General features: G+C 26.9%; 3 protein-coding genes across 3 annotated transcripts; 2 read left to right on the plus strand and 1 right to left on the minus strand.

Annotated features, from left to right (window-relative positions):
• The first annotated feature begins 1,824 nt into the window (after positions 1-1,824).
• LOC123271023 (ubiquitin-60S ribosomal protein L40) lies at positions 1,825-3,590 on the plus strand. Its single transcript, XM_044737239.1, has 3 exons — positions 1,825-1,967; positions 2,349-2,548; positions 3,279-3,590. The coding sequence occupies exons 2-3, from the start codon at positions 2,359-2,361 to the stop codon at positions 3,473-3,475; spliced, it is 387 nt and encodes a 128-aa protein (XP_044593174.1). The 5' UTR covers positions 1,825-1,967; positions 2,349-2,358; the 3' UTR covers positions 3,476-3,590.
• A 1,680-nt stretch (positions 3,591-5,270) lies between these two features.
• LOC123271021 (poly [ADP-ribose] polymerase) lies at positions 5,271-11,984 on the minus strand. Its single transcript, XM_044737237.1, has 3 exons — positions 11,549-11,984; positions 11,320-11,461; positions 5,271-8,050 (listed from the first exon to the last, which is right to left on the minus strand). The coding sequence occupies exons 1-3, from the start codon at positions 11,660-11,662 to the stop codon at positions 5,340-5,342; spliced, it is 2,967 nt and encodes a 988-aa protein (XP_044593172.1). The 5' UTR covers positions 11,663-11,984; the 3' UTR covers positions 5,271-5,339.
• A 5,225-nt stretch (positions 11,985-17,209) lies between these two features.
• Positions 17,210-21,147, plus strand: LOC123270649 (ATP-dependent DNA helicase PIF1; the record flags this gene model as incomplete). Its single annotated transcript, XM_044736787.1, has 2 exons — positions 17,210-18,322; positions 20,197-21,147. Coding segments are annotated over exons 1-2 (1,848 nt in total), but the record flags the coding sequence as incomplete, so codon positions are not given.
• Between the last annotated feature and the right edge of the window lie 43 nt (positions 21,148-21,190).

The following is a 21,190-nucleotide window of genomic DNA, read 5'->3' on the forward strand; positions in this document are numbered from 1 at the left end:
ATCTGAGACATTTCTTATTTACTGCCCGTAGTGTGTATACTATTTTTCTCCTCGAGGGAGGCGGAAAGCGGCATTTTCGTGTAGCGCAGCGGGACGAAAGTTGACGATTTCCGCCTGGAGGTGAGAAAAATTTTTTTCTCAGCTGAAGTAGGTGGCGCTGCTTCCCTAAAGTATCTAAAAATCTTGATCAAATATAAAAATTTATTGTATCAAGTATATATGATAATTTGAATTAAGAAAAAATTACTTCCACCAAGAATAGAATTTTAAGAAAAATTTTTTACTTTCGCCAACACAACTTCGGTCTTCTTTCAGACACCCGAAAATTTTCTTGATCTAAGAACTTTCTGCACAGAAAAAAAGGTTCACTTAAGCCAAGAAAATATTTTTTTGGCACAAGAAATTTCACTTATTCCAATAAAATTAATTCTCTTGCTTTAAGAAATACGTATCTTGATCCAAGAAAATTTGTTTAAGTCAAGAAAATCTTGTTGTTTTGAGAAAATTCAGCCTCTTGCTCCAAAAAATTTAGTTCTTGATAGAAGTAAATTTTCTTGTCTTGAGAAAATTTCTCTCTTGCTCCAAAAAATTAAATATAAAGATAGAAGTAAATTTTCATTAATATTTTTGTTGATTAACATGTCAAATGGGAAAATCAAATAATATTTCATCATTTTTTTTCATTCAATATATATAATTGCACGCTAAAATAACATAAAATGTGTATCAAATATTCAAGAGAAAAATTTTCTCAAGGTGAGAAAATTTTTTTCTCAGCTGAAGTAGGTGGCGCTGCTTCCCTAAAGTATCTAAAAATCTTGATTAAATATTCACGTGACAAATAAGAAAAGTTCGTTTGGCTTTGTACGGTTGTATCGTAGTGAATTTTTAATAATAATTCAATTAAGGAAGTCCTTTCGCTCCAGTTGAGTCATAACAACTGTAGTAGTAAATTTTCAATAAATTAAAATACAAAACCCATAAAAATTCCTAAAATTAAAAATAAATAGTATATGAGGCATTAATCGTTGAAATTTTGAAAATTAAAAAAAAAAAATAGCTAAATACAAAAATTAATTTGACTGTTGTAAATCAGCTGTTAGTAACCTGTCCGTGATTTGGCAACGCTTTATTTCGGTTGTTTACATTTTTATTTGCACAATATAACCTTAACCGTGTTTAACTTTTTGCAGTCAGTGTAAATAAATAAATTAATTAAAAATGTTTAGTCACAAAACCATAACATTCTAATGTCTCATGGCAGGAATGCTAGTATATTTAATTATTGTTTTATTTTTCAATTATGAATTATGAAAATTTGTTAACAATAAATTAACTAATAAGTATGCATGAAAAACATAAGCGCGTTAAAGTTTAGTTTGAATTTATTGAATGGTCTGAAGCTCGCGCGCTACGCAACGTTGCCAAATCTTTTGACTCCATTTTATTGTAGGTAACTTGAGAATTTTTTGTGATTTTTAAATATTAATTTCTCAATAAATATCTCGGTAACTGATATATTTTATTGCAAAAAAAGAAACCTGAATATTTCGAAAATCTGATTTTTAGTTTTTTTTTACTTCATCTAATCCATGACTGATAGTATAATTCGAGAAATACTGCAAACGTCTGATTTTCTCGTAAGACCCTGAACAAATACTAACATTTAAAAATTTTATTTTTTCAAAAATTTGTCCGGTAAAGTATAATTTAAACCTCACTATAAGATAAATAAGGACCTTAACTATTAGAAAAAAATTAAATTTACTCATAATCTAATATTTTTTATTTTACATTGGCGGCGAAAGGACCTCCTTAACTTTATTGTCAATTGTTGTTAAAAAATAATGCCTGTCAAATTCTTAACGAAAGATGGCGGCTCTATACAATTCGTTTGCGCAAGAATTACTGTAACTGTAGACAAAGTCTCTTTTTCGGATAAAGTTTTGGAGATATACATCACCACCGTAAGGATTTTTACATTTTTATACAATTATTATTAGATTTAAATATTTTATTTACAAATTTCATCAAAGTAATTTATTTTATTATTTTTTATTTACTTTATATTGAAGTTTTCAATTTTAAATCATGATTGAAAACATTAACATGTGCGTGTTGGCACTCGCACATGTTTTTTAACTATTAATTTTATTAAAAATTATTTATTCAACTTTTTAAATTGTACAAATTCATAAAAATTGAGTAAATGTCAAATTTAATTGTTTTTTTTATTCAAATTCAATTTTTATTTTTACTTGGATTATTTTATTTTTTGAATTTTAAATCAAATTATTTTGAGGTTAGGTTTACGTGAGGAATAATTTTTTTTTACTTTATTTTTTCAGAAAACTTAAAATGCAGATCTTTGTGAAGACATTGACGGGTAAAACCATTACCTTGGAAGTTGAGGCTTCTGACACTATCGAAAATGTCAAAGCCAAAATTCAAGACAAGGAAGGAATTCCTCCAGATCAGCAACGTTTGATTTTCGCTGGAAAACAATTGGAAGATGGACGTACTTTATCTGACTACAACATTCAGAAAGGTTAATATATTTAGATACTATAATATATTTAAAAATTGAATATTTTTTATTAAAAAAAAAAAAAAAATCTTTTTTTAACATTAAAATTTTTTTTATTCCAGAAAAAAATTTTTTTTTTTTCAACAGTTGATTCTTTAGTATTGAATTTTTTTTTAGTATTGAAATTTTTTTTATTAAAAAAAAATTATTTTTTTTTAAAAACTGATTTTTTGCTATTGAAATTTTTTTTTATTTAAAAAAAAAAATTTTTTTTTCCAACAGCTGATTTTTTAATATTGAATTTTTTTTTATTAAAAAAAAAAAAATTTAACAGCTGATTTTTTCAACATTGAAATTTTTATTTAAAAAAAATTTTTTTTTAACAGCTGATTTTTTCAACATTGAAATTTTTATTTAAAAAAAATTTTTTTTTAACAGCTGATTTTTTAATATTAAATTTTTTTTTTATTGCAAAAAAAATTTTTTTTTTCAGCAGCTGATTATTTAATATTAAAAATATTTTTTATTCAAAAAAAAAAAAAAATTTTTTTCTAACCGCTGAATTTTTAAAATTAAAATTTTTTTTATTGCAAAAAAAAAAAATTTTTTTTTTAACAGCTGACTTTTTTAATATTGAAATATTTTTTATTACCAAAAAAAAAATTTTTTTTTTTAACAGCTGATTTTTAAATATTTATAATTTTTTTTATAAAAAAATTTATTGATAAATTAATAAAATATTTTTTTTTAGAATCGACCTTACATTTGGTCCTTCGTCTTCGTGGTGGAGTTATTGAGCCAACACTCAAGATCCTGGCACAAAAATACAACTGTGACAAGATGATCTGCCGTAAGTGTTACGCTCGTCTTCACCCTAGAGCGACTAACTGTCGTAAAAAGAAGTGCGGACACACCAACAACATCCGCCCCAAGAAGAAGTTGAAGTAGACGTTTCATCTTTTGCAAACAGGCTATTCAAATTACTATCAAACTTGTTTAATAAATAAACAATACCTTGTAGCCTGTATATTTAATTTTGATATCCAATAAATAATCAAATGGATTAATCTTTATTAATAAATACTATTCAAAAATTTTACCTTCAATATTTTTAAGATAAAAAACAAATCTTTTATTTTACGCTTAGGTCGTACTTAAGAAATTTTATTTTGAATATATAATCCAAAAAAATTAAATTAAAATTAGCACACTTTACAATCTCTTAATTTTTCTTGAAAAATTAACTAGGTATAAAATTTTTTTTTTTTAAATTAAATTTCTAATTTTTTATAGCTTTTAAAGATGGAATTTTTTAAATAAATTATTCTTGCTATGATTTATTTGTTAGGAAAATTCTAAAAATTATCAGTATCATCATTATCAATAAATTTTAAGACAAGTAAAAACAATTAATTATAAACCGATTAGAAAAATTTTTTGAGTGAAAATTTCTTTTCGGTAAAATGAAACCAATTAAAAACTATTCACTCTGCTCTAAAAATCTTTCAAAATTTCTCGAAGTAAATTAATGACATAAAATTTTAGTATTGAGATACTATTTATTAAATTACTAAAATAATTTGTGAACAATGTTTAAAAATTAAGAGGTAAATAAATCAATAAGATAAATAGTAGTTATGACGAACACTATAAAAAAAAAAAAATGATATTGAAATTAGCACTTGACAATTTTTTAATTTTTCTTGAAAAATTTACTAGGTATAAGAATTTTCTTTTTTTAAATTACATTTCTAAATTTTTAGAGCTTTTAAAGATGAAACTTTTTAAATTATTCTTGCTAATGATTTATTTATTAGAAAAATTCTGAAAATTATCAGTATTATCTAAAAAAAAAACCAAATTTACACAATGATCAATTAATAAATTTTAAATCAATTTTCAAAGTTGAAATTTTTCATTTAAGAAATCTACAATTACACGATTAATGATTAATCAATTAAAAAAATTTTTCTACAAGTAAAAATTTTCTCTCAGTAAAATAAAATCAATTAAAAACCATTCACTCTGCTCTCAAAATCTCTTAAAATTTCTCAAAGTAAATTAATGACAAAAATTTTTAGTATTAAGATACTATTTATTAAATTACTAAAATAATTTGTGAACAATGTTTAATAATTAAGAGGTAGATACATTAACAATATAAGTAGTAGTAATGACGAACACTATTTAAAAAAAAAAAAAAAAAAAATGATACTGAAATTAGCGGCAACTGGAAAAAATTTTAAAGTTATGAAAAATTTATATTATTTCATTAAAATTATTATAAAATAAGAATTATAATATCCACCCCGATTATTATTATTATTAATTAATAATAATATTATGATTATTATTACTATTATAATTTTAATGAAGTAATATAAATTTTTCATAACTTAAAAATTTTTTTAATTCAAAATTAGCACTTGACAATTTTTTAATTTTTCTTGAAAAATAAATTAGGTATAAAAAATTATTTTTATAATTTTTTCGAGTTTCAAAAAATGGATTACTTTATTTGTTAAAAAAATTTTAAAAATCATCAGAAGTCTAAATTTCAGTATCATAAAAAATTACTTAACTTAGACAAATTGATTACATACAATGACATTTTTTAATTTAATAACCACGCACAATTATTATTAAGTATCTCAAAAATTTACCATTATATTTTTTTACGCTAACATTATTTTGATTATTGATCTAAAAAAATAAATTTATCCCACAAATTAATTCCTCGAATTACAAAAATAAAGCCTTGACACTTAAAAAAAAAAGAAAAAAAAAAAAACACTAGTAATCAAAAATAAAATTAATATTTGTACTTGAAGTTCATGCGAACAAGATACTGAGCCTTAACTTGAGCAACATCATAAACAATATACTCATTATAAAGCAGCGAGGCATTACCCGGAATGTCTTGATCAACTGGAGGCCCACATGGAATTTCCACATCATCTTTCTTACAAGCTTGATTAGGATCAGGCCCAGTCCTTCCTTTACCAAAGGTCGAGTGTTTACCCTTCGGAAGTTTCTCAATATAATCAGCTTGGTACCTCTCGTACATATTACCAAGAGCGACTTCACAAAGCATCAACAGACCAGTAGGACTTTGACTACTAGTGCAACAATAATTCGCCGACTTAGAAACCATATCAGCAAAGTAAATACCTTTACCAAACATATACCCAGTAACCGGAGCCTCCGGAGGAGCAATACGCAATCCTTGAGACAAAATTCCCGCAAAATTAGTAGTACGAGATCCGTGCCAGAGTAATTTCTTATTAGGTAACTTCGCAAATGGCTTATATCTCTTATCCTCGCCCTTGCGCTTGATAACAAAAACATCCTCAATTTGCAGTTCATAAGCCGTGTGAGTTGCTGCGTGGGTATTTTTGGTGTAAGTCTCCACAAGTTTGAATTCCTCACTGTCTCTTTCCAACACATCAATATCAGTGTTGAGTTGCTTGTAGTGAGCATCAATCGGGCTTTGATTTTCATCTGTCTTAACACTGAGTAAATTATACGCAATCTCCATCTCCAATAAAGAGTCCAACATTTCACACTTTCCTTTAATCGCTTCCTCAGTTTCAAGAATCGGCGGATCTTGCACGCCAAAAGAATGCGGCACTAGAGTATAAAATCTATTAGAAGCATCAATGAGCAGCATACGTTCAGGATTTCCTTTAGAAATTAACTCCTGAAGCTCTGTAAGAACTTGATAAGCTTTTTCTAATTGTTTTTTAGACAATTTCCCCAGTGGCATTTTTTCCGTGTCTAATTCATATTCCTTCATAACTTTTTTCATGATATTAATATCAAAAATAAGCCGGATTAATTCTTGAACCGGTTTCTTAAGCTCGCTCTTAATTTCAGACTCCAAAGAACCAACCTGAGAATCATCAGAGTCCTCAGTATCGATAGGATACTTCATATGGGGATGCTTAACAAAATTCTCTCTATTTTTCCAATGATTTCCCGTTTCTTTGTAATAAACCTCTTCAAACATAGAAATACACTCTTCTAAAGACATAGATTCAAGCTTATGCCCGCCAATTGTCGTTCCAATTCGTCCCCAGCTTCTAAACAACCAAAACTTATTCTTTTGATCATGCTTCAAAATTTGGATTTTATAATAACTATTTTTCTTAGACTGAATATCAGTTAATCCCAAAAGAGTCGTGAATTTTTCATTACCACGCTGATAAACATGAGCGACATCTTCAAGTTCTGTTTGAGGATCAACTGCACCACCGCCTTTGATCCTCAATTTAACCTTCCCACTGCCTGATTTTTCGTAAATACTTTTACCACGCGCAGCTGAGGTGGACTTTGCGAGAGAAGCAACTACACGAGCATTGGGATCGCCGCCCCAACTTGCGATATTTTTTTTAGTAATCAAAGGAATTGGCGTGTCTTTATAGTCCTTAGCTTCATCAACAAAGTCCTCAGACACAACTTGAATATCAAGCTTCTCCGCATCTTCAATAACCTTGCCTCCTTTTTCCACAGCAGCCTCTGTAGAAATCACCGCAGCTGTTGTGTCGCTCACTTTAGACGTAACAGTGCCTCCTAAATTCATTATTTCTTTAGTAAGAGTGTCTTTACTCTTCTTAGTTTTTCCTGCAATTACAAATTGCATTCCTCGGAGCGGCATTGGACCTCTATTTACCTTCGGACCGTCAACTTGGTCTTCTTTTTTAACTCCAGTCACATTGACACCTGACGGTGCGGTTACTCTAACAATACGTCGCTCGGGTTTTGATTTATATGACGCGAAAAAATCATATTTTTCTTTTAAAGCACCGGGGATTGTTACTTTAGAACGCTTGGGGTCTACGGACATATTCTCGCACTTTGTCCACTCGGTAATATTTCCCATACAGCGATAGCCTAAGCCTGACTTGAACCTAAATTGTCCTGAGCATTTGTCGCAGGGTGGTAAAGAGCCAAAAACTAACAAGTCAGCAAGAGAATCGCGGAGTCTAGACTCTCCGTCTGGGACAAACTGATTGTTTTGCTGCAATACAGCAATCATGTCTGCTTTTTTGACCGACTTTAAATTGTCAATGGTGTCGAATAATTTTTTATTCTGCTTTTTCATTGCTTCATCTTCAGCAGTGTCTACTGGCTCGGATTTAAGCTTCTTTACGGGGGGAGCTTCGGATTCTTTTATGGCTGGTAAAGTTTTTTTGATGAGTGCTTGGTCTTCTTTTTTAAGAGTTTTGAAACCTGGAAGATTGTTTCCTGAAGAAAAAAATTCGAGTTCGTTGCGGATTTTTGAGAAACATTCGAGGTGATGCCAGCGGTCGATTCCGCCGAATTTGACAGCCTTTTCGCTCTCATAGTCCATTTTTGAGACACGGATACTGTCTTTTATGATTGGGGTTTCACATGCTACGCAGATTGAACGGTTTGATTTGGCATACTCGATCTTGAAGTCCTTCAGGGCGTCATTGTTCGCGCGTTTGCGGCCTTTTCCTTTGGTACTACTCGATGCCTCTGGTTCTCCAGCTCCTCCTTCTTTTAATTAAATAAATTTTAGTTATATTAGTGAGTTTTAAAGTAATTTAATGAGATTAAAATTACTTGATTATTCTTTTAACAAATAAATTTGTTTTGAAAAATTATTCTTAAGAAATTGCATTTGTAATTTTTTAAAATTTCTACATGTCAATTTTTTTTTTACAAAAATTCTTAAAACTAGCAACCGTTCACTATGTGACTTCCGTGACTTGTCAACTATAAATAAAATAAATTTTGCTTTATTGAATAATGACTTTTGTTAAATTGCCCTGTACTTTCTTAAATATTGACGTTTTTAAAGATATAAGCTCATCATGATGTTATAATCATCAAGAGCTTTCATTTGAGTACCCACTTGCATTTTTGGTATATTTTTCATATATACATATATATAATATATATAAATATATAAAAAATTGATGTGGGTACTCAAATGAAAGGTTTTGATGAGTGTAATGTCAGGGTCAGTTTATATCTTTAAAAATGTCAATAGTTCACAAGATAATTATTAAATTGCACTGTAATTTCTTAACTATTGACATTTTTTAAAATATAAGCTCATCCCGATGTTATACTCATCAAGAGCTTTCATTTGAGTACCCACTTGCATTTTTGATATATTTTTCATATATACATATATATATAAATATATAAAATATATGAAAAATTGGTGTGGGTACTCAAATGAAAGGTCTTGATGAGTGTATCATCAGGATGAGCTTATATCTTTAAAAATGTCAGTATTTGACAAGATACAAGGTAATTCCTTAATTATTGATATTTTTAAAGATGTAAGCTCATCCTGATGTTACACTCATCAAGAGCTTTCATTTAAGTACCCACATGTATTTTGATATATTTTTCATATATACATATGGGTGATTCTCTGTAAGGATGTCTTAAATATGTACAAATTGTCCGACCAAATTATTTTTGATTTTATTAGAAAAAAAATTAACAAAGGCTACAAAACTATCAGCTTAATCATAATAAATAAACAGCCGAATCAATTTTTGTTTTTTCGATATTTGTGTGTCTTTTGCCATATAACATGACAGGGGACTGTTTTTTTTATCAAATTGAGAAAAATCAAGCAAACTATTTCAATGCATTCAACTTTTCAAGTTCTCAATGAATGTTTACATTAATTAGAATAATATTAAGACTTATGGATCCAATTTTATAAATAAATTATAAATAAAAATAGTTGCCAGGGGATTGAGTTTTGAAGTGGCCTAGACACATATTTCCAACACAAACGGTGCTTTGACACTAAATAAAATGGCGATAAAGCGTTAACAGCCCTATGGTTATTAATTAATTAATTATTTATATTTATAAAAATGCTTCCTTATGATGTTTAGGTCTATAAAGGTCTATAAAGGAATCTAAATTCAGAGATAGGAGAATTAAAGTAAGGAATTAATAACCAGAAAGGTTATTAATTAATTTAAGGCTAGTTAGGACCATATAAACCTTACAAAAAATAAAATAACACGCTGGATTTTTTTTTTTGGCTTTGAACTTCTGGCAGGGGACTGTTCTTAAAACGCCTGGGACAAACTTTGTTTTAATGAATTTAATGAAACAAATTAATTTTCAGTACTTTTTATTGAAGAATATTGTTAGTTAACTAATTAAGTTTGTAAACATTATGGACCAAATTATATATTATTGACGAATAACTTAAAATTTAATCTTAAAGTTTTAATTTTGGGAATGGGACAGCCCAGGGGACTGTTATTTCGGTGGTTTACCAATTAATAGCAAAAAAACCAAAATTTATTTTATTTTAGTTTTCAATGCTTCAAATAGAATTGTTTTTTTACTTTCGTAATAAATTTTTTTTAGTAACAAAATAACAATTTTTCTAATAAAAGAATGCCTGGGACAGCAAAAAACATCCTTACAGAGAATCACTCATATATAAATATATAAAATATATGAAAAATTGATGTGGGTATTCAAATGAAAGATCTCGATGAATGTAATGTCGGGGTGGGCTTATATCTTTAAAAATGTCAATAGTTTACAAGAAATTTGTTAAATTGTACTGCACTTTCTTAACTATTGACGTTTTTAAAAATATAAGCTCATCCCGATATTACACTCATCAAGAGCTTTCATTTGAGTACTCACATGCATTTTGATATATTTTTCATATAAACATATATATAATATATATAAATATATAAAATATATGAAAAATTGATGTGGGTGATCAAATTAAAGGTCTCGATAAGTGTAATGTCGGGGTGAGCTTATATTTTTAAAAATGTCCATAGTTTACAAGATATTTGTTAAATTGCCCTGTACTTTCTTAAATATTGTCGTTTTTAAAAATATAAGCTCATCCCAATGTTAGACTCATCAAGAGCTTTCATTCGAGTACTCACATGCATTTTTGATATATTTTTCATATATAGATATATATAATATATATAAATATATAAAATATATGAAAAATTGATGTGGGTACTCAAATTAAAGGTCTCGATAAGTGTAATGTCGGGGTGGGCTTATATCTTTAAAAATGTCAATAGTTAACAAGAAATTTGTTAAATTGTACTGCACTTTCTTAACTATTGACGTTTTTAAAAATATAAGCTCATCCCGATGTTACACTTATCAAGAGCTTTCATTTGAGTACTCACATGCATTTTGATATATTTTTCATATATACATATATATAATATATATAAATATATAGAATATATGAAAAATTGATGTGGGTACTCAAATGAAAGATCTCGATGAATGTAATGTCGGGGTGAGTTTAGATCTTTAAAAACGTCAATAGTTCACAAGATACAAGATTATTTCTTTAATATGTAGCTAGAGCTAGAGCATTTTCGAATGCAGCCTAAATACTTATAATAAATTAACTATTAATGAGAATGATATAAAACTTTGAAAAGGCACAAATTCAAGTTAAGACCTTTGCAATGACACTAAATTTCCCTAAAAAAAAAACCGATTTTATCATGTGACTATCCTGGAGATAAAATTTTTCTTATTCTCTTAATAATATAGATTATCAAATATCTGCTAAATTAATTTTCATAGATATTTAATAAAATTATTATTTATTATTTTATGCATTTAAAATTGGTGCAACAGCCAGTTGTTGAAGAAAAAAAGGTTTTTAAATTTTGAAAAAATATCAATTAAATTTTTAAGTAATTTTTTAATTAGAAAAAAATTTACTTGGATGAAAAATTAAAAAAATAATTAAGTTACTAATAATTTTTAGTGACATGACTTACCAACTCTTTTACGGATAACTTCTTGATCCTCCCATTTGATATTATCAAAATTAGCAATGTCTCCAATAGTTTTAGGTTTTGTTTTAGCAAAAAAACAATCAGGATGAAACCAGCTTGTAATAACACCATCATGAAAAGGACTCTAAGATAAAAATATCAGCAGACAATTAAATAATAACTACACGTGAATTTTAACCTAAATAATACTTAATATATAAAAAAAACATACCTGGGTAATTTTAGCTAGTCTTAAAACATCTTTAGCGATATTTCCTTTACAACTTTTACAACTAGCTCGTCCACTTTTAGCATACTCAACACGGTACGGCAATTGATCAGTCATTTTTATTTAAAATTTATTTATTGTATTATAAATTTCAATAAAATCTCATTTAAGTTCATTTAAATTTTTAAATTCCGTAAGCCGGCAAGGTTAATTGATGAGTTTGTTTATTTTAATATTTATAACCAATCTGGATGTATATAAAAAATAAAAAAATTTATCAACACTTTGGAGATATCGTATATATTTTCTACGTTGTATATATTTTTTCGGCGTCACTTTTTTCTTTGTGTTTTTCTTGGTAAAGCCGAATATATATCACGTGTTACAGATTTCCGATTCCGGATTCTGAAATTTTAAGACGCACACGTGTCTTCTGTGACTGACAATTGGTAAGTTGAAAAAGTCACGTGATACTAAAATTAACAGACATTGGACATTTTTTTTAAATTTTTATTAAAAATAAATTATAAAAAAAAAGTTTTTAAAAAATTTGCACTTGTAATTTTTTTATAGTTTTTAGATCTAGGATTTTTTTATTAAAAATTTGCACTTGTCAATTTTTTTTAGTTTTTAAATCTAGAATTTTTTTGTTAAAAATTTTTAAATGACACTGAAATTAAGGAGGTATGGGAGTTAAGTCGAAATAATGAGATCAATTTAAAATTTTTAGGATCGATAGAAATATATTTAATACGTGTTGTGTTAAAATTTCAGAGACCTAGGGTTGATAGTTTATTTATAAAACAAGATTCAAAACAGGTCATTTAACATTGTAATGACATACCAAATCTCACACCTACTCTTGTTTTAATAAATTTCATGGTGAAAAAATAATGAGAAAGCTTCGAAAAACTCATTGTAAGAGAAAAAAAAATTTTCAAAAATTATTGAAAAAATAAAATTAAGTTGAGGGTACTTAGTTAGAAAAATAATTGAGTTTGAAAAATCTAAATTTTAAAAAAATAGTCAGCCATAGCAAATGTGGGTTATGTCGACGGCAACGCCGTACATGGTGGGTCGCGCGGGAAATTTAAAGCTTCAATGAAATAGGTTAAAAGAAATATCAAATAGGTTAAGAAAAATATTATAAAATTGTTATTATTTATTATAAAACATAACATAATTAAATAATCAATATTTTAATTCTTTAATATTTTGATATTTCTAATAGCATTACTTGTAAACATAATACACACGTACACATCAAAAACACGAATAGAGCAGTCAACGCATGCGCAACCACGATAAAATTTATTGCGTTGCCAAACTTTTTAAAAAATATTTAAAATTAAAAAACTTATTATTTTATTCAAATTAAAAATAAATTATCAATTATTTGATAATAATATAGTTATTTACTGCATAAAAGATTATTCCGGCAAGCTAAATTTCATTAAATCACTAGTAAAAACTTGTTAAGGACGTTCCCAAGTAGCAGTTGTGCTCAACTTTAAAAACGGTCTCCCCATATAAACCATACTATAAATGCAACAACAAAAAGTTGCGATCCACTGTACATTTTCAGTGGCGCGAACGTGCGCAGAAGTCCAAAAATATACCCATTGCGTCGTTTTTCCGATCTGGCAACATTGTAATCTCTTTCTGTATATTTTTATTTATATTTGAGCCGAGTGTAATAGAGTTTGAATATTTTAAGGTTACTTTTATTTTGAAGAGAAATTAATAAAAAACAATTTATTAATAATGACTTAATAATGATAAAGAAATTAAAATCACCAAAAAAAAAATTAAAAAAAAACTTGTCTAAAAAATAATATATTTCTAAAATGTTTCATTTTATGTTAGTAAATGAAACAAGAGTTTTTATACAAACTATATTGTTAATTATATTTTTGAATCTATAATTATTAATAATGTTAACATATGGAGCATTAATGTTGAAAAATAATTCATAATAAATATTCCAGAGATTTACGAAATCACATTTTTTTTACAACATCCTACAGTTAACCTATTTGTGAGCAACTCGCATTTATTTACAACTGCTGCGCCTTTAGGGTATTTAAAACTTCCCGCCCAACGCAGCGTTGCCAAGCCACCATCTCTCTTTGATCGAGTAATGAAAAAAAAGTGAAAAGTAACTCACTTTCAACATTTTTTATAACTAAATGAATACCGCTCCTTTTTGTTATTTTTTGAGAAATATGTTTATTATATGTTCAATTAACAATTTTCAGTTTTTTATAAAAATTCTAAGAAAATTACTGTAGTTATTTAAAAAAAAAGTGCGCTACAATGAGGGTTAGGATAGGGATCACATGTTAAATATGTGATTTTAAACTTTCGATTATTCAAAATTTAGCACCGCAAGAAGGGTTTTAAAAAATTTCTACGTATAAAGGACACTTATAAGTATCTGGATTCAAAATTTGAACGATATTCCAAGAAAAGTGTTTTCCTTGGGAACGTCCTTAAGTTTTCTGAAAGTACAGTCTCGAACAAAATTAATCCATCTTAAGTCACGTACTATAGTATAGCTATATATATGCATTGTGAGATGAAACTCAGTGAACGGACTGTACGTCCTATACTTCCTTAAGAGACATCTGTCAATTTTTTTATTTTTGTAACAACTAAATTATATGAAACTGAAATTGAGAGACATATCTAATAATTTTAAGAATTTTTTAAATAAATAAATTTTAGCAAGAAAAATTTATTTCAAAAATTCCATCTTTAGAAGATCCAAAAAATTATGAATGCAATTTTTTAGTGATAATTGTTTACACCAGTTATTTTTAAATAAAAACAAAAAAATTGTTGTGTCCTGCTAATTTCAGTGTCAAAAATTATTAAAAAAAAATTTTTTTTTTAGATTCCACATCTATAAATTACAAGTGTATTTTTTTTTTTGATAATAATAAAGTTAGCTGACAACTGTCAATTTTTTTAATTTTTATAACAGATCAATTATAATAAAAAAAAAAGGTTCTAAAAATTTGCACTGATATTTTTTTTTTTTTAATTTTCACATTTGGAATTTTTTTACTAAATTTTTTTTTTTCATAATTATTTTATTGCTATAAAATTCTAAAAAAATGTCTGATAACTGTTAAGTATAATGTCATTTTTTAAAAAAATTTTTTTCTTAATAATAAAAATAAAAAAATAAAATTTTAGATGTCAGCTGATTTAATTATTATCATTTTTTTTAATTTAAATTTATTATAAGAATATTAAATTTAGCTGTCGCTTCACAATTTTTTAATTTTCTTTAACAAATTATTTTTAAAAAATTCTATTTTTAATTTTTTTAAATTTCTACATATCAATTTTTTTGCCATAATTTATTTGTGACAAAAATTCATAATACTAAAATTAGCCAACGTTTCTAATTTTTTTATTTTTTGTTCATTTATTAAATTGGAACAAAAAAATATCTTTTTAAAATTGCACTGAAAGTTTCTCAAGTTTTTTACGAATAAAAATTTTTTTCTTATTTTTTTGTAATAATTTTTTCAATAAAAAAAATTATTAAAATTTTTAAATGTTGGCTAACTTAATTTTCATCAAAATTTCTTAAAAATTAATTTAGCATATATCTGATAATTTTAAGAATTTTATATCAAAAAAATTATAAAGAAAAATTGACACGTAGAAATTTTAAAAAGTAAAAAATGCAATTTTTTTAAAATAATTGTTTGGAAAAAATTTTTTTGTTAAAAAAATTTTTCAAATAACAGCTAATTTTAATGACATTAAATTTAGCTGTCACTTCACAGTTTTTTAAATTTTCTTTTATAAATAACTTATGACAAAAAAAATATGAGTGTGAATTCAGCCAACATCCCGACAATTGAAAACTTTAACAATCGATATCTTCATGAAAATATCGATTAGCACAATTTTTCAAAGTGATAATGGCGTGTATTTGAATTGTCTGTAAGAGCATTTTTTCGAAAATTTATTAAATTCGTTATTTGAGCTGCAATTTTGAAATTAAATTTTTGTTTGGAAATATTAGGAATATATATTTATCAAGATCGATGAAATTCAACTATTTTAAAGTTTTTTCCTTTATTTTCAAGAGCATTTTTTCATATTACTCCCGAAATGGCTAGAATTGATTTTAAGCTTTCACGACTAAAAAAATGGTTAAAACAAAAAAAATAAAAAATGCTCTTGTAGATTTGATCAAAATCTACAAGAGCATTTTTTTATTTTTATAACCTCTTGTGGAAATAATAGATGGATAGATTTATTTTTACTTGTATCACATAAAGATAAAAGTGTTTTACAAGACATTTTTACACATATATTCCTCCTCACTCTACTATACATATAAAGGTATTAGTTACATTTTTCGTTTATAACTTACGTAGAATTTCTTTCTAATTCTCTATTTTTACTCATACCTTCAATCCATAGCCTTTTTTTTTTTTTTTAATTTTTATTTATTTTCCATTCGTACATACTCATTCATTCTTTCTATTTCTTCCTTGCTTTTATATTCCTATTCTACCCTTTTCCCTCATTTTTACTTTTTTCCTTTTTCCCTATCGCTTTTTCTCTTTCACTTTTCTTTAAGATACTTTCTATTTCTCTTAACACCTTGCATGTTCTTCCTTTTATTCTTCCCTTCATTATTCTCACTATTTCCTTCCGTATCTTATCTTCATCCTCAGTACCCTCTCCCACCACTTCTTTATTTCCTCTTTATTTTCCCTAGTGAGTGTGGAAATAATAATTTTTTTCTTATCCGAAAAATTTAAATTTTCACATATAAGCGTGCAAACACTCTCTAAAAATATAAAAATATGGTACTGGTATGGGTTTTCTCTGTGGTTTCCCCATCGCCACTATTCCAACAACCGATAGAAAGGGGTGAGGAATAGGGTAAATGCAGTACAGAAAGCACAAGTCGGTCCACAGCCGCATTGGAATGAAATTATATGTACGAAAATTATATTTTGATTATAAAAAGTGGAGAACATGTTGATAATAAAAAGTGGAGAACATGTTGAGTATAAAAAGAGCGGAGAATATGTTGATTATAAAAAGGGTTGAAAAAACTGAATTGATAATATAGAGCGGAAAGTAACCTTGTAAAAACCAGAAAACGGTATACAAGTAAAACTCATAATAATAATAAATATAAAAATATGTAGATTTTGTTTATTTTTTTGAAAAAAAATTTTTTTTTTATTTTAACAAAAATATATTAAAAAATGATTTTTTTTCGGTCAAATACTTGTGTATGGAGACTAGACACAAAAAATTGCACTTATAATTTTTGAAATTTTTAATAAATGAAAAAAATTTTTTTTTATTTTTTTGTAATAATTCTTTAATAAAAAAAATCCAAAAATTTTTTAGATGTCGGCTTTAATTTTCATCAATTTTTAAAAAATAATTTTTTATAATTAATTTAATTGTTAAATATAAAATTATAAATTGGTCAGGTGACAGCTAAGTTTAATTTCATTAAAATTTCTTAACATTATCAAATATCTGCTAAATAAATTTTAATTTTATCACAAAAAAATTAAGTTTTAATCCAAAAAAAAAATGACAAACTGTTGACTTCAGTATGAAACAGATATCTCTAATCACCGATAGTTGGCAGCAGCGTCTGCTGATTAGAATGATGCATAAAAATTGGCGCGAAAACTGCTTAAGCTTGCACTAAGAATAACGGTACATAAACAAACCCTTACTTAACCTTAACCTCAATCAGTGTGTATATAAAAGTGTCACTGTCCTAACTCTCCTCGTGTATTTTCTATTAATTCAAACCTAAATGCAAAATAAAAAAAAAGTAAATTATCAACATAATAAAATAACCAATTAAATAAAAAAATGGATCCAGAAGGTTGTTATGTAAACAGCACAGTAGTGTTAGAATGGACAAATTCCTCCGGAACAACAACCCGAAAAGTAAACTACAGATCAGCGCAGCTCCGACTGATAAGAAACAACCTCCGTCAGATGTTAGTGCAAGTCCAAGCAGAAAAATCAAACACGACATTTAAACTCCTAATCCGTGGAATAAATGTTCTCAATCGTTTCATGCACGAAGGTAAAGCCACAATAAAATTCAACGAAGAGCGTTGTACACTTTTAATCTCCAACGCTCCAGCAGCTCAGCTGACTTCATTCCTAAAGACTATTTTTGTAAAAATGACAGGCCAGCCCGAGACAAAGGTGAGTTCTTTGAAGCAGCACATAGCAGCTAATGTTAATTTAGGTGGTGCTCAGGACATAAGTCCCGCGACAGCTGGTGAATTAAAAGCCGCTAAAGAAAAAGCTTTAGTAGTTGCAAATTCGCGTAAAACTTTAACAACACCTTCTCCGAGTAGTGTGCGTAAGCGTAAATTAATAAACAGTGAAAATAGTTTAAAAGTGCCGGCTAAAAAATTGTACAGCAACCCAACGGTTGCCGAATTGACAGAAGAGCAGTCAGAAATATTGACAGCTGTTCAACGCGGCAGCAATATTTTTTTCACCGGCTCAGCTGGGACTGGAAAGTCGTATCTTTTGAAGAGAATCATTGCGGAGCTGCCGCCAGACGTGACAACTGTCACAGCAAGTACTGGAGTAGCTGCTTGTCATATTGGAGGTATAACACTTCATCAGTTTGCTGGAATTGGTCTCGGTACTGGTACTTTAGAGCGTTGTTATCAACTTGCATCACGTCCTTCCTCTGCTTCAGTTTGGCGAAAAACAAAGCACTTGATTATTGATGAAATTTCAATGGTAAATTAATTAAAATTCATTAAAATTAAATAAAATTAACTAAAATGATTTCAAATTAATTAAAATGATTTCAAATTAATTAAAATGATTTAAAATTAATTAAAATGATTTAAAATTAATTAAAATGATTTAAAATTAATTAAAATGATTTAAAATTAATTAAAATGATTTCAAATTAATTAAAATGATTTCAAATTAATTAAAATGATTTCAAATTAATTAAAATGATTTCAAATTAATTAAAATGATTTCAAATTAATTAAAATGATTTAAAATTAATTAAAATGATTTCAAATGAATTAAAATTAATTTAAATGATTTCAAATTAATTAAAATTATTTAAAATTAATTAACATGATTTCAAATTATTTAAAATGATTTCAAATTAATTAAAATGATTTCAAATTAATTAAAATGATTTAAAACTAATTAAAATGATTTAAAATTAATTAAAATGATTTCAAATTAATTAAAATTATTTAAAATTAATTAAAATTAATTAAAATGATTTAAAATTAATTAAAATGATTTAAAATTAATTAAAATGATTTAAAATTAATTAAAATGATTTCAAATTAATTAAAATGATTTCAAATTAATTAAAATGATTTCAAATTAATTAAAATGATTTCAAATTAATTAAAATGATTTCAAATTAATTAAAATGATTTCAAATTAATTAAAATTATTTAAAATTAATTAAAATGATTTCAAATTAATTAAAATGATTTCAAATTAATTAAAATGATTTAAAACTAATTAAAATGATTTAAAATGATCTCAAATTAATTAAAATTAATTAAAATTAATTAAAATGATTTAAAATTATTTAAAATTAATTAAAATGATTTAAAATTAATAATTTCTTTAAAAATAATATTTATTTATTGCCGTAAGATGAACAGTGGAGTTCTTAGGGTCCACCTTTACAAGCATGGTATGTGAGTATATTCCATAAATGCTTGTAAATTAATTTGAATTAATTAAAATGATTCAAAATTAATAATTTTATTTAAAAAGAATAATATCTATTTATTGCCGTAAGACGGACGGCGGAGTTCTTAGGGTTCACCTTTACAAGCATACACGGAAAAAAATAAATAGTAAATGCAACTTGATGCAGTCTTGGTAAATGAACATGATGAAATCATGTTGCAGCCACATGATTTGTCATGTTTCGACTACATGACAATAATTTTGCGGTAACATGAGAAAATCATGTTGCAACAACATGATTTTCATGTTTCGGCTACATGACAATCATGTTGTGGTAGCATGAGAAAAATCATGTGGCAGCAACATGATTCTCATCGAAAAAAACAGGTGATTTTCGGGAATTTTTTTGACAGGGAAAATAAAAGAATTTGGGGATCGGATTTTTTTTATTTTATTAAGGGTACATTAAAGATTACTACCCTAAATTTTTATTAAAAAATATTTAATTATTACAAAGTTATTAACAATCTCGTAGAGCACTAGAAAAAATTTCCCCCTCCATGGTTGGTTCGATAACTCAAAAACGGATCATGTGAAAATAAAAACCCAAATTACTTTTTAATCAGTAAGGTTGTAAATATCGTCGCACGTACGGAATTTTGAAAATTTTAATTTAAAAAAAAATGGCGACTGATTGAAAATTTTCTCACTATTCTTACTGTTTTTTTTTTAGTTTTAACCCGGCTAAAAAAATCTTTAAAATAAAAATTTTTTAAATTCCTTGTAGCCAAAACATGACAAATCATGTTTATTTACCAAGACTGCATCATGTTGCATTTACTATTTATTTTTTTCCGTGTGGTATGTGAGTGTATTCCATAAATGCTTGTAAATGAATTAAAATTAATAATTTCTTTAAAAGTAATAATATTTTTTAGGTAGACGGTGAATTATTCGACAGGATTGAAGCTGTAGCAAGGCATGTTCGCAGAAATGACAGACCTTTTGGTGGGATTCAATTAATTTTATGCGGTGATTTTTTTCAGCTTCCTCCCGTTAGAAAAAATGAAAGTATTAAATTTTGCTTCGAAAGCAAAGCTTGGGACACTTGTATCACTTGTAATTTTGAGCTTCAAATAGTTCACAGGCAGAAAGATCCAACGTTTGTTAAGTTGCTCAATAGTGTGAGGATTGGAAGAGTAACTGATGATATTAAAGAGACTCTAAGAGCGACTGCTAAGCAGAAAATTGAAAAAGATGGTATTTTAGCTACGAGACTTTGCTCGCATGTAAAAGAAGCTGATGAAATAAATGAATCTCAGTTGGAAAAACTTGAAGGTACTGCTAAATATTATTCTGCTCAGGATTCTGATGAATCTATGACCCAGACACTGGATCAACAATTGCCAGTTCCGGGAAAACTTACGCTTAAAATTGGCGCGCAAGTTATGCTGCTTAAAAATATTAATATTAACAGTGGATTGGTTAATGGAGCTCGTGGAGTTGTTTTGAGGTTTGATGATGAAATTCCAGTTGTACAATTTTGTTCTGGAGAAATTTATCACGCTAAAGCGGAAAAGTGGATGTTAAAAATGGCCAGTGGGAGTTTTATTCATCGGAAACAAATTCCTTTGAAATTAGCTTGGGCTTTTTCGATTCACAAAAGCCAAGGATTGACTTTAGATTGTGTGGAGATGAATCTTAGCAATGTTTTTGATGCCGGACAATCTTATGTTGCACTTTCAAGGGCGCAAAGTCTTGAAGCGTTGAGAGTTTTAGATTTTAATGAAAAACAAGTCTGGGTCAGCACTAATGTCCTGGAATTTTATAAAAAATTTAGAAGAAATTTACAAAATAATAAAATTTATAAGCTAGGTAAATCTAAAAAAAAAATAGTTATTGTTAAATGATATTTTAAATGACTAATATTGA

Source organism: Cotesia glomerata, linkage group LG8 (genome assembly GCF_020080835.1).
Source record: "Cotesia glomerata isolate CgM1 linkage group LG8, MPM_Cglom_v2.3, whole genome shotgun sequence".
In the NCBI taxonomy this organism is placed as follows: domain Eukaryota; kingdom Metazoa; phylum Arthropoda; class Insecta; order Hymenoptera; family Braconidae; genus Cotesia; species Cotesia glomerata.